General features: G+C 40.2%; 1 protein-coding gene across 7 annotated transcripts in view; it reads left to right on the top strand.

Annotated features, from left to right (window-relative positions):
- The window catches only part of slc8a2a (solute carrier family 8 member 2a), a 115,336-nt gene extending 102,738 nt beyond the window's left edge, over positions 1-12,598 (top strand). For 3 of the 7 annotated variants that reach the window (XM_049591505.1, XM_049591503.1, XM_049591506.1), the window contains 4 exons: positions 152-175; positions 5,139-5,238; positions 8,455-8,727; positions 9,654-12,598. In XM_049591505.1, the coding sequence (XP_049447462.1) occupies positions 152-175; positions 5,139-5,238; positions 8,455-8,727; positions 9,654-10,030 (774 nt within the window). In that variant the 3' untranslated portion in view covers positions 10,031-12,598. The remainder of the gene's footprint in view (positions 1-151; positions 176-5,138; positions 5,239-8,454; positions 8,728-9,653) is intronic. The other 4 variants (XM_049591501.1, XM_049591502.1, XM_049591500.1 and 1 more) reach the window with 3 other exon arrangements.
- The last annotated feature ends 1,818 nt before the right edge of the window (positions 12,599-14,416 follow it).

Genomic DNA, 14,416 nt, shown 5'->3' with positions numbered 1-14,416 from the left:
CACGAGTTAACATGCAACGTATATTTAATTTGAGGGTATTTTTTCCTTTAAAGCTTTAACAGATATTTGGGTTGTTACAGACAACTAGTAAGTGTTATTTAGGCATGTGTGTATTAGTTCATTAACCACCTCACACCCTCTTATCCATCAGGCTCCCAATGGAGTACTAGACCAGGTACAGTTTCTGCCAGCATTCTGTGAGTGATGGGACTGATTAGACTTTCCTCATCTCACTTTCTCTTTAAACTCTGATTGTACATTATGTGTTATTTCTCAACTTCATCTTGATTTTAGATGTGTGTTCATTCATGTGTGATGTGTGTGAAATTTTGGGTCAGTTATTCCAGTAAAGCCAGTGATTTTGTGGTTATGATATTCTTTTGTGCCATATTTATGGATTCAATATAGGGTGAAACATACTGTAGCTTTGTATGACCAATGTGTGAAAACATCAGGAGCATAAATACAGACAGTGCAGGCAGTGTGGTTGCACTGGAGCCCGTGGGGTGGAGGGGCCTTATTGCCACTGAAAATATGGCTGTGTTCAAGAACAACTCACGTGAAATTAAAAGTGATGTGATTTTCAATATATGCCCTCAAAAAAACCATTTCCATTATGGTTTAATGTTTTTGTAAAATAGTATCAATATCAAAACACAAGTATACGGTTATTCTATATAAACTGCAAAAAAACAAACAAACAATAATTTAACTATAAAAACTATTTAGTTAAACTAATAATTTCTTTTGTAGTTTTGTCAAATACAGCTATGTAATGATTGCTGGGTAATATGTGTGTTGATGTTGTCCAATATCAGGTCTCTGTTTAATCGTGTTACAATAGTTAGTTTTGGTGCAAAATCTGTCAAGGCTGACAAGCTGGGCACATCTGCATATATGCAGTAAGGCACTCTGTTGGAAAAATGTTTATACTCTTAAAACTCTGTGTGTGTGTGTGTGTGTGTGTGTGTGTGTGTGTGTGCTTCATAACTATTAACTGGGGCACACTAGGGCCCATCAAAATAGAGCTCCCTAGGGCCTATTGTAACTACCTTAAGCCACTGGAAAATATTATACGTTAAATGTTTAAATGTATAAAAAATATCTGCATAAACAGATTTAATTTTTGAATCCGTAAGGAGATCTATGTATTTTTATGATAAAGGAAAAATATCTGAGTGCATAAAGATTTGCAAAAAAAAAAAAAAAAAAAACTTAACAGTTACAAAAAAGGTTTGCAGTTACACATCCACTTTTTGGTGAAAAAGTTCACCACTGCAGATTGACGTTCTGATGACCATGGCAGTTACAGGTATAGAGCATTTTGGCCACCCCCAAGCTGTTGTTTCTGTGTTTTCAACACCACAAATATTAATTACATACAAGTTAAAGCGAAAATGTGTTTTATTATAATGTAAGGCAATACTAAATAAAAAAATGCAATAAATGGGGAGGCATCCTTTAACATATTAATTATTAATAATTGGATTCAGCTGTAGCAGTAGCGAGTACAGTTGTGTATTAACATAGACCATGTAACACTGATCAGTAAATGTACTAACTATGCTTCTTAAGTTATTTGAAAAGACTAGTGTAATTGCTGTGTACTATTTGAATGATTCTATGAATTCATCTTGATCATGATAATCATCATCACAGAAAAACTGTACATTGTATCTTATCTTTATATTTACATTAATACTGTGATCACACTGTGTTTATGTTCCTGTAGCCCACTACCTGAATGTTTACCATCGCCATGGCAGCAAGTGGCAATTGAGCCTATAGACCAAATCACAATCACAAAATTCATTTAAATCTTCGTATCTCATACATAAAATCAAATAGTGCTAAGAAAACGCTGACTCAGTTAATTCGTTTTAAGCCACCTAAGAAAGGGCCACCAAAAAAATCAATATCAGTTCAAGTGTGCGCTATATTCAGATGGCTTGTAAAATAGCAAGGTAAAGTGGTGAAAAAGATTTCAACACTTAACATTGCTATTTTGCAAGCCATTGAGGCCGTTATATCAAAACCACTTGACTCCACTGACAAAAGCAGTTATTTAACTTAGCAGAACACTGAGGTGCTGGTCTACCACGGCATCGATTGGTTAGTTTGTAAGGTAAAGCAAAGCAAATCCACAAATACAGCGTACACTTACACTGACATTAATTTAGTTTCAGGAGGTTAACAAATGTTTGGTTGGAGCTGTACGTTGCTTAGCTTCCATCCAAGTAGATTTGGTTTATCAAAGATGCTAGCAAGAAACACAGTACCTAAATAAGCGTAGCAGAAACATCAGATAGGTCGGGCCACAGTGTTTAACTATGTATCTTTAAACCTTAAAGTCATGGCTGAAAATGACAATAGCAATCAATATGTTTGCTGATTTTTACGTATCTCCACAATGGTAATCAACTGCTAGTTGTCTATCCAGAAGTGATTGTTGTTGTTAGCGCATAGAGATTTGGTCTATATAAGCTTAACTTAATGTTCCAAACAACAATAAGTCATGGAATTGTTTATAATTCACCATTTTTGCAGGAAACCAATTACAACTACCAACAGCCCTTCCCCTTAAGACTTTAGGCTGAAGGCATGTTTTCTTTAAAAATCTGCAGTAAAATAAATACTTTGGCCTTTTGGAGAAATTCAGATAGGAGTTAGGTTAATAATAAGCCATTCTCCTACCCATTCCAATGGTAAACATAAGCTGGAATGAAGATGTCCACATTAGTCATCAAGGGTTGAATGCAAAAAAAAAGGACAGTCAACTCACTCGGGTTAAGCAAAGAAAAGGGGTAAAATCCAAGGCAAGAGTGTCCTCTGGTGCCTCAAAGGTGAAGGTTTCCTCCTAATGTTGAACTTGCAAGTGAGCAGGAAACATTAGTCAGAATTTAACACCTTTGTGGTGGAGGGCTTGTTTGATTTTGTTGAATGCAGGCTCCTTTTTTGTTTTGTTTTTTTGCAGTGGCTGCACTGAAGTCAGAATACAATCGTAGCTTTGTTTCCCAGTATTTAAGATCGAGTTTCCTGGCCCAGCCAAGCACTTTTTTAAGTCTCCGCACCACCATGGCCAAAGGCATTATGTTTTCAGGTTGTCTGGTCGTCCAAACATATGCATGCATATACGTACATAGGTCCCATTATTGAGAATGCAGTATCCCCAGAACGCCTTGAGGGAATTTCTTCAAATTTGACAAAAATGTTCACTGGGACTCAACAATGAACTGACTAGATTAAGGTGATCAATTCAATTCAGTTAAGTTCAGTTCAGTTCAGTTCAGTTCAATACAATCTTCTGTGGAGATCTTCTGTGTTGCTTCTCTGTGGTCTCAGTTTATGGCTGAATGTGCTCTGATATGACTCCAGAGTGGCATGGAGAGGGTGAGAGGTGTTGTCCAAAATACCGAGTAATTCTCAGTATCCTCCGCTCTGATACCTCCACTAAAGACTCCAGTTCCACTCCCAGGACAGAGCCAGCTTTGCTGATGGGCTTATTAAGTCTGTTAGCATCAGCTGCCTTTGCCCTGCTGCCCCAGTGCACAACAGTGTAGAGGATGACGCTAGGTACCACCGAGTGACAAAACATCTGCAACATGGTTCTGCAGACATTGAAAGATTTGAGTGTCCTAAGAAAAGGGTCAAAGGTTAAGGTTACTGTAGGCGAGTTGATCCGAGGTGCCCAATTTTCCGCCTCATAGGCTAGACATATTGGCGGAACATTTTTGGTTAAAAAGAACAAGGCGCCCTTCCGCCATGGGAGGGGCTGTTGATGATTTGTGGGAGGAGCTGTTGATGACGCCACACGTGCGACCCACTGGTGGTGGATAAACAGGAAATAGCTGATAGCAGGAATGAGCAGCTAGTACAAATAGCAAGAGGGAAACACAAACCTGACAGACACTACAGTAAAAATGAGCAACTGGGTGACAAAGAATTGCACGCCCTCCTGTCTTCACAAATGAAGAGGCCATTAACCGTCAAATAACGGGGACGGTGAAGGATGGGCCAATTTATGAGAGAATCGCCGAGGGAATGACCCAGTGATTCATCAGAATTGGTGCACTCCCTGATTTTGCTTTTATACTGCCAATGCTCAATCAAGACTGATTGGGCTTTCCTGCAAATTTGCACAATTCCTGTTTAAAAAGGACTCTTGTCTGTCTCATTCTTGAGAATGCAATATCTTAAGATTGCCTTCAAGGAATTTCTTATAATTTGGCACAAACGTTAACTTCGATTTAATGATGAACTGATTCGATTTTGATAGTCAAAGGTCAAGGTCACTGTGACATCATAATGTTCTGCAAAAACACTAATCTGGCCATTACTTAATGTCATATTTCAGGAGCAGAAGGGGAGACATTTGATCAGATACTGAATTGGTGACACTAATCTTGGGTGTCCACCCTGAAACTGTGCTGATTGTATAGTTCTTCTGTGCTGTCCAGGGGATATGTGTGAAGCATTCATGCTTTCACAGACATGGATGTTAACTGTTAGAGAAACTTGACTGTTGCGTGGAGGCATACAACTGTGGGGCGTTAATTCTAGCTGTAACTGCAAGCCTATGTGTAAATCTTCTTAATGCACTCACAAATATTTTATATTTATTCAAAACTGTGATGTAGAGCCAGGGTGTTGGTGGCTTAGTGGATAGAGCAAGCGCCCCATGTACAAAGGCCTCTTTCTTGCCGCAGCAGCCACTCAACTCCAGCCTGTGGCCCCCCGCTGCATGCCATTTGATCAAAACATTTTTACGCATTCATACATTTGAATGTATTCAAACAAAATATTAATTCCAATTCAGGTATCATACACAGCTCAGTCATGCACAGCTGCAGTACATGTGACCGTATTTTGACTTGATACATATTTGTCATATTTGTTTTGGATATCAAACTACAACTGGTCTGCATCAACCAGCCTACAAACCATCTTACAAAAACCTTTTTGTGACCAACTTTTTTACATCATTATGCGGCTGTTATTCCCATTAATTCTTTTTTTATGTAACAACAGGTCTCAGCCTTCTGAGACTGAGTGACAGAAATGTGAACCCACCTGTTCTGTGTATATTGATTTGAGCTATGACTACCTGCAGTTCATTACTGACGTATGTGTTGTAACAGAACACAGTGGACAAACTCCTGAAGGACACAAATCTGGCTGTGGTGATTGGCACTCACTCGTGGAGAGAGCAGTTCATTGGAGCAGTTACAGTCAGTGCAGGTCAGTTTGCACTACGTTTGTATTTTGCATTTAACCGGGTAAACTTTGTGTGTTATTCAAGTGGATAATGTTTTACATTTACTCAGTTGTGAAATTGGGTCTCATGTTTGAATAAATGTTTATAATGAAATGTTACAGCTGGTCAGGTCTGTGTCCTCTGTGAAGTTAGCAGGCCAGGGACAACATGCATTTCATTTACATCAGTTTGTAAATGTCTGATTGGACGTGAACAGGACACTCATTTTTATAATACATGAATAGATTTACAGATGATAGCTTCACAAAAGGATGGAAAATCACCAGTTCATTGCTGAAACCCTCATGGCAGAAAGAAATAGCCGCTGCATGCACTTTGGAATTGAGGGTACATTTCGTGTCTTCCAGATAAACCTTTGGTTATTTTTCACCCAAAAAATGTTTATTGAATCAGTTATGAATAATACTACTGTTTACATCAAGCTTTTACTAATAATAATGCTTGATGTATATTTTAGGGACAATTTACAGATAAAATATTACCAAATGAATCCCACCTGACCCATTACTGACTGTCTTCAGCTCCTCATTCATTCATTCAACTTGAATTATCATGAAATAATAAGTCTAACTTTGTGTGTGTGTGTGTGTGTGTGTGCGTGCGTGCGTGCGTGCGTGCATGCGTGCGTGTGCTCATTCTGTTAACAGTTATAAAATCAAACATACAGGATATTAATTTTCTGTATTATGCGCAATTTCAAAACCCCATGAAAATCTCCAAAGCATTCACATAAGAACCATGTGACCTGCACACAGTGATGTCATTTCCTCTAGCAGGAAACATAAAAAAGGCAGTGAGGTATTCCATGCTTCTCTCATTAATTCGTACAGAGTGTTGCGGATACACCAAGAGTAGATCAATTATTTGTCAGATCTGTTATTGTGATGTTACCGTGAATCTCTTGTGCAATTTTTAAAAAACAATAATGTGGTGAAAATCCATAAAAGTCTGTTTTAGACATGCTATGTGGTATCTGGTTAACACAAGGGGCTCTAGTTTCCCGCAGAGCTAGTATCGAGCAGCGCAACCCGAGGCGCGCTCAGTTTGGTAGTTTGGCAGACTGAGGTGCGCTGACATGGGTGTGGCGGCGCAGCAGGGGGAGGTGCCGACAGATCCAGCTTGGCACAGTGACAGTTTTGTGCCAAAAGGCTTCACCGAAGGTGCGCTAAAAGCTCGCCAGCTGAAACCAGGTCTACTGTCAGCGCAGGCAGAGCGCAGCTGGTGTAAGCCAAAGTTTGGCTGACAGGCGGACAGTGCGCACACCTCACCAAAACCTCACAGGCAGGTTTCCAGAATATCAGACACATTAACGATGCTATAAATACCCCAAAAAAACACTATTCAATGCAACTATCTGCAATCAGCACATAAATGTATCTATATCGACTGTCCCGTCACATCTGATGTCAGATCAAAGGGAATTGGCACCGTATGGCACGTTTGGCACGCGTAGTGGAAACCCAACTTGATTTGATTAACACAGCTGCAAACTAATGAGTTCACATCCCTCTCAGCCAACCACAAACAGCCACAGCATCAGATAGGGAGTATATATTCAGCATCTGTCATCTTAGAAAAGTCAAAAGAAAAGAAACAGAGTGAGACTACAAGAGAGAAAGAAAGAGTGCACGCACGTGCGCACAAGAGAAACGCAACATTGATTTACAATTGTGGTGACCTCCTCCCAGGCTACCTTTGCATCATCAGCCCGTGGAGGTCTGCTTGCAGTTCCGTATATTTGGACACTGCGAGCTTGGACCTCCCGGACCAAAACATCAGTTTCCTCCTGGGAGAAGTTTGGCCATCTGACGCTGCTGCTCTCTTCTGCCATGGTGAATTGAGTAAACTCTCATTACGCCTTCGCGTGGTACATTTAAGGGTGAGGAGAAGGGCTCATTTGATTGGTGTGATGTGTGTAAAACCCACTCCACGCCTTCTCTCCTCCCTCTTTCCGACTTGCGCAAGTAGGAGCGATGGAGGTGGGAAACAGGAGTAACTGCGCCAGCACACACGGTGTGCCAAACTTGCAAAATCCGCCTGGCCACACACAGTTGGTGAACCGCAGGTGCACTGCGCCCCCTCCTCGCCCGGTCTGCGAAACTAGAGCCCATGGAGTTAAGCAGTGGTGTAGTCTCGCTACCAGACAATCAGAGATCTCCACCTTCTGATAGTCTGGGGTCACTCCTTTATAAAGTGTGTTTAACACACCGGCGAAAACGGCTGGCAACAAAGCAACGCCTCTTGCATTTTTGAAAAGGACACACCTTCTCGGAAATGTGCGCTCCCCCTTTTCTCGTCCGCAAGGAAACAAACACACAGACAGCTTGAAAATGGATGCCAAGAGATTTAACTCCATTTAATCAAACGTGTGCTCATCCGTAAAGAAAATATTTTTTTCCAGCAGATGTCTTAGTTACAACATGATTGAGCTAACTGGAATAGTTTCATGTTGTATCCGACAATGGGAAGCTTTTAAGAGATGACATCCTGATGTTAGCTTTGCTGCTGCTGTTAGCTGTCGCTGTCAGCTGCAGCCACTGATGCTTTCTAGACATCGTGATTTCCCAAAACTGAATAAATACCACACATAGCAACACAATACTGCTTTGCTAGCTCAATCTTGTTGTAACTAAGATATCCGCTGGAAAAGATATTTTTTTCACGGCCCGTTTAATGAGTTATTACCTATTACAGACACCGCTAACGGCTAACAGGGCTAACAGCTAAACATGCACACAGAAATAGTAATGTTTGTTCAATCATCACAGTTAGGTTTAGGCAACTACAGTACGGTTAGGTTTAAGCTTACAAAAGAAAAGTATGTTATATAACTAAATGTGCGTGGCTATCGTACATAAATAAGGTAACGTTAATTAATGTCATGTTAAAACAACACTGACTTTTGATTTCACATGGAACACTAACTGTGGTCTCCTGGGTGAAAGTCCTGTGTTTGGTTGACCCATCCATTTCTCTGTCTAAAGCCCAATAATGTACATGTCACGAATTAACATGTCATTAACATGTTAAGTCATGTCTTGTTTCAACGGCACAAAAACCAGGGGAGTTATGTACTGGACTAAGTTATGGCTGTGTCCAAAATGTTTAACTTTTCCTTTGAAGCAAGGTTAGTGAAGGTGTGCTATTTGATTTCTTTTCTCTGTGTCTTCTTTAAACAGGTGATGGAGATGAGGAGGAGGGAGAGGAGCAGCGAATGCCGAACTGCTTCGACTATTTCATGCATATATTGTGTATTTTCTGGAAGATCCTGTTTGCTTGCGTACCACCCACAGAATACTGGAATGGCTGGGCCTGCTTCATAGTGTCAATCTCTGTCATTGGTTTATTAACTGCCGTTATTGGAGACCTAGCTTCCCATTTTGGCTGCACTGTCGGCTTGAGAGACTCCGTTACTGCAGTGGTCTTTGTAGCACTGGGGACTTCACTTCCTGGTGAGTGATTCTACTAACCAGTCAGTTTTTGCAACATACAATATATCCCTAACTAGGACGCGCACACAGTAATGCCATTGTTTAATGCCCTCTATACACTGTGCGATTTTAGCATCTTATAAGACTATTACATGTCACACTGTGAGACGAGGATCTAATAAACTTTGGTACGACGTCAAGTTTGATGTGTGCAGATTGTACAATGGCCGTTTACTACTGAATTGCAGGTTATGACATACGTCAATATGCAACGTCATCAGCATGCACTGCATCAACATCATCCATCTGCGCCACCATAGGTAGCTGGCTCACCTGGAAGTTGCTGTTCTCCTCAATTTCCTTCCATGCAGCGTCTTTTCTGTCGTGGTCATGATAGCAGCTGGAGGAAACATCAAATAAACAAGGCTTCTGCTGCCACAGCTCCATCAAACTTTCCTCTTTCTGAGAGTTCCACAGACTTCTTTTTGTTCGTTTTACCTCCATGGCAAGCGATCATTTGTTTGGGTTTAGCGCCGGTGTCGCGGTGACCATTGTGTCATTTCATGCTGCATTTCTATTGGTTGATTAGTAGATGTAGGTCGTAACAGCTGTCACACTGTGAGATAGTCATCCTATATTTCTGACACTATCAGAATTTTATCTCAAGTTATCTTTGGTCGCAAGACGCTGACAACGTCCGTCCTTGAACCTGTCTCACAGTGCGATGTAAGACCACCGTTTTAGAGCCACGACTAAAGATATAGCCATGTTTCTCCCACGATGGCCATCTTTTGTCTGGGACAGCCCAAAATTACACAGTGTATACCGGCCATAAGTCATGTATTCTAGAAGTCTTAGCTAGGGTTATACGCTCCTAAAGGAGATTGTGTTGGATTAAACTATTGAACTCCTGGCTATTGATTTATTTATTAATTTCTTTTTTCCAGATACCTTTGCCAGCAAAGTGGCTGCCACTCAGGACCAGTATGCAGATGCATGTGTGGGAAATGTGACAGGAAGCAACGCGGTCAATGTTTTTTTAGGCATTGGGGTGGCCTGGTCTGTGGCTGCCATATACTGGCAAGTCAAAGGTAAGGTCTTCCGTGTTGACCCCGGCTCACTGGCCTTCTCTGTCACACTCTTCACCATTTTTGCCTTCATCTCTATGGGGGTCCTGATGCTACGCCGGAGGCCATCCATAGGTGGTGAACTTGGTGGCCCGCAGATCTCCAAAGTCCTCACTTCACTGCTTTTCTTTGGACTCTGGTTCCTGTACATTCTCTTCTCCAGTCTGGAGGCCTATTGCCATATACAGGGCTTCTGAGAGAGCACAGCTGAGGAAAGTAATGACTGCACAAATACACATCACTAGGACATTCACCTACACAGTTCTGTTTTAGTAGGCACCACTGAGAAGACCTATCATAACTTGACAACTGCTGCCATGGTTCATAAACAAATGTATACACACTACAGACTTGCACATACAAATCTCTGCATCACATCCACTGCAAGACAGTACAAGTCAGCAGAATTTATTGTGACTACACAGATTATTTTTTTCCTTAAGTGGACTAAATAACATGCAGTGACTGTTTGTTAGAAAGGAGAGCAAAGCAGGTCAGCATGTAACATTGTAACAGAAGCTGTGTTCAAACTGTCTCCAAAGTTTGTTGTCAAGCATTAACCCATAATTAGGTCTGTTTGACCAGGTAGAGTTAATAGGTAATGTTGTTTAAAGCAAAAGTGCTGTTGCTATGGTTACCTCCAGTTTTTGCACACAGATTTAGAACAATAGTAGTAAAACTGTTGGCCGGTAGTGTTTGAGTTGTCTTGGTGTAGGATTTTGAATGGAGCTGCCAGCCATTACAAGTGCTTTCTGTGGCTGTGGTATAAAAAACTGAGCATAGTTTGGGAGATAATCTGCTGTCGTGTAATAAGTCACACTGATAAATTGTGTTTCTATGTTGCGTTATGTGACACGAGGCATTGTTTAGTGAAATGTAATGCACCTACTGATCCAATCTCATATTGATAATAAAAATGAAACAAATGCAGTAACTTAATATTATAAATGTATAATTGACAAAGAATGAATTTCTATAAGAAGTGGAATGGGAAAAATTGTACATGGTATCTGCCATTGAATGTGACTGTTTGAAAGTTATGATTCATTCACCCTTGAAATCTTATCTGTGTATTTATCAATGGTGTAATTTAATGTCTTCATAATTTAATGTATTTGATCTGATGTGAACAAAAATATATTGTAATTTGTTGTAAACTGTCATAATTTGTTGAAATTTTGAGATATTAACTGAGTGTGTCTCCACTGGATCACCTTCACTGGTTGCTCTTTAGTGCAGAATAATAATAATAATAATAATAATTATAATAATAATAATAATAAATCAGTTTTATATAGCAGTTTTCTAGATACTCAAAGACGCTTTACAAAAGAATACGCACAGAAACAGGTACTCAAACAAAACACTCAATCAACGGACACTCAAACAAGACACTCAAACAAAAGGCAAATAAACAACACTATACACTACACTACAAAGGGACCACATATTAAGACAGAGAGCGGGTGGAGGATGAAGGGGGAGGATTTTCAGATGCTGTAGGTGATCCTGAAGAGATGGGACTTAAGCTGAGTCTTGAATGAGGGGAGTGTGTCAGAGTTCTGGATGGCCAGGGGCAGGGAGTTCCAGAGGGTAGGAGCGGCGATGGCAAATGCTCTGTCCCCCAGGGTGATGGGTCATCAATGCATACCGAGATACTAATGTCAAGATTTTTGTGAGGATTTTTTATGTCATTGAGGGCATTTATTCAGGTTTGGGGCACACTGACTTAAATACATGTTATGTTGTTAAAGTCTGTGTTCAGTGTTAAAGAAGATAGATTATGGGATTATTCATCCAAAAAATACGGATAGTGGCTTTAAGATTCTTAAAACCATAGAAATCTGGTGTACTTTATGGTAAATCTAAAAATTTCATAGAAAAAGAGACTGAAAGTCATTTTTGTGGAGGAAGACCGCAGCAACGCAGGAACACTAGTCATGATACTATATGCCAAACCAATGCTTAAGATATTAGGATGAGGTGACTGGATCCAAGGGCGGCACGGTGGTGTGGTGGTTAGCACTCTCGCCTCACAGCAAGAGGGTTGCCGGTTCGATCCCAGGCGTGGCAACCCTTCTGTGCGGAGTTTGCATGTTCTCCCCGTGTCAGCGTGGGTTCTCTCCGGGCACTCCGGCTTCCTCCCACAGTCCAAAGACATGCAGATTGGGGACTAGGTTAATTGATAACTCTAAATTGTCCGTAGGTGTGAATGTGAGCGTGAATGGTTGTTTGTCTCTATGTGTCAGCCCTGCGATAGTCTGGCGACCTGTCCAGGGTGTACCCTGCCTCTCGCCCGATGTCAGCTGGGATGGGCTCCAGCCCCCTCGCGGCCCTCAAGAGGATGAAGTGGTTAGAAGATGAATGAATGAATGAATGACTGGATCCAGTGCTGTCAGTGGGAAAAGATGCAAGATACAAGTTTTTAATTATCATGTGCACAACAATGAAAGAAGCAGTTGTCATCCAAATCACACAAGTTAAAGTAAAATGAGCTAAGAAATAAAATAGAAGTTAAAATACAGGGCTAAATTACAAACATAAATATTAAAAGAAACTAATATAAAATTGTGTAGACAATATTTGCAGATGAATAAACTGAATGTAAACAAAAATGCAGTAAATGTCAGGTGTGTGTACCTCACACACACACATACACACACACACACACACACACACACACACACACACACCTGCATTGTAATTCACTGTCTTCACTGTTTATTGCCGACCTCAATCATTGTCTCTCCCCTACATGCATATGTATGTATACATATATATACAGTGTGTGTGTGTGTGTGTGTGTGTGTGTGTATAGATAGATAGATAGATAGATAGAGATAAATACTAGATACTAGAGGCTAAACAGTGGGTGAAACTTTTTTTTTCTCCTGATCATAAAGAATCAGTATTTGGCAGGAAATGGTCCTCCAGAATGGACAAGGATGAAAATAAGTCAGTGATGCAAATACAGTGACAAACTGCATTTTTTTGGGTAACTTTTATATGCATGAAATTTCTCTTTTCTGTTATTACGAGTAGGAAGTTTCTGAGTTATAATGCATTGTAGTAACGAGGAAAAAAAACCATTTCCACATGTTGGGGAACATCCTACAATCTTGAAGCCCTAATACACTGCAGCGCAGAATGTTGAGGTCGAACTTAAGGTGTGTGAACTTTAGGACATGTGCTATAGCAAATTTGCTATTGTGTAGCACAATGCTTTTGTTCTGCATTAACAACTGTAGCACTGTATAACTTTTGTGCTTCTTGGTGAATAATCAGCAACTGGTATAGAATTCAACAGAAACCACAGTCTCCTGTGTGAGAAGCAGAAATACTATCTATTCCTCCACTGAACATCCTGACAGAACTGAGATCCACTGCTGCCGCTGCTGTATACAATAATCCAATCAACCAAGATGACTGAAAATAAGCTTTGATTATTTTTTACATTAGTATGTGTTTATGCATATAGAAGTTGAGTAAGACTCGTGACTATTAAAAAAGTCTTTGATACTTTACCCACAAAACGACCATTTGTAAATCAGTTAGCCATGCCATGTTATCTTGAAATTGTAAAGACAACATTGTTTATTCTTGCATGCCTCTGCGGAAACATTGAACACATTGATTTATTGATTGGCTAGAGACTATGTTTAACTACAATAAAACAATATCAACACTTCAAAACATTTTTAAAGTCCGATGAAGACTTGATTGATTGACATGATTTAGCACTACAATAAAAGCTTTTTAATACTTACCTCCTTGTTTTCTATATTTTTGAAGTGCCTGGATTGCCTTCCTGGGTATTCTATATCAAAACACCTATTTACAGGGGCGTCGGTAGCGTATTGGATAGTGCCGGCGCCCCATGTACGGAGACGATGCCTCGCTGCAGCGGTCGTAGGCTCAACTCCAGCTTGCAACCCTTTGCTGTATGTCAACCCCCACTCTCTCTCTCTCACCCCATTTCAATCTGTCCTGTCCATTAAAGGCAAAAAGCCCCGAAAAATAATCTTAAAAAAAAACACCTATTTACAAACTTTCACCCAACTCACACAACACAGTGTAATCCAAGTCTCATTTCGTGCCTCACCAACAAATGCTTTTTTGCTAAAAAAAAAAAAAAAAAAAAAAAAAAAATGTATTGGGGTCTGGCTTTGAAGAGAGCACAGATATGTTTCACTTTCAGTTTAGTTTTAGATAGTGAGGTTTTAATGAAAATGCATGTGTTTGGTAGGTACAACTGGATGAATGAGACTTGGATTATTTGGATTAGTTGTGTAGGAGGAAGTTTTGATGTAGTTTTGCTGTTGTTAAACACAGCACACAATCAGTTAACAGATCAATATGTTCTTCCGTGAGGATATGCGGGGAAAAAAACAATGTTTCCTTCACAAATTCAAGGTAACATTAATGGATATACAAGTGGTCATTTTGTGGGTGAGGTATTTCTTTAAATTCAGTCAGACAGTGCTTGCAGGTCTGATTGATAATTCAACAAACCATGTAAGATTTAGAAACAGTTGAACTGGACAGGATTTGAACCTCCAAACACCAGTACCAAAGAGGCAAAC

Source organism: Epinephelus fuscoguttatus, linkage group LG12, assembly GCF_011397635.1.
Source record: "Epinephelus fuscoguttatus linkage group LG12, E.fuscoguttatus.final_Chr_v1".
In the NCBI taxonomy this organism is placed as follows: domain Eukaryota; kingdom Metazoa; phylum Chordata; class Actinopteri; order Perciformes; family Serranidae; genus Epinephelus; species Epinephelus fuscoguttatus.
The sequence above is the reverse complement of the archived record's forward strand: the minus strand, read 5'-3'. Positions and strand labels throughout refer to the sequence as shown.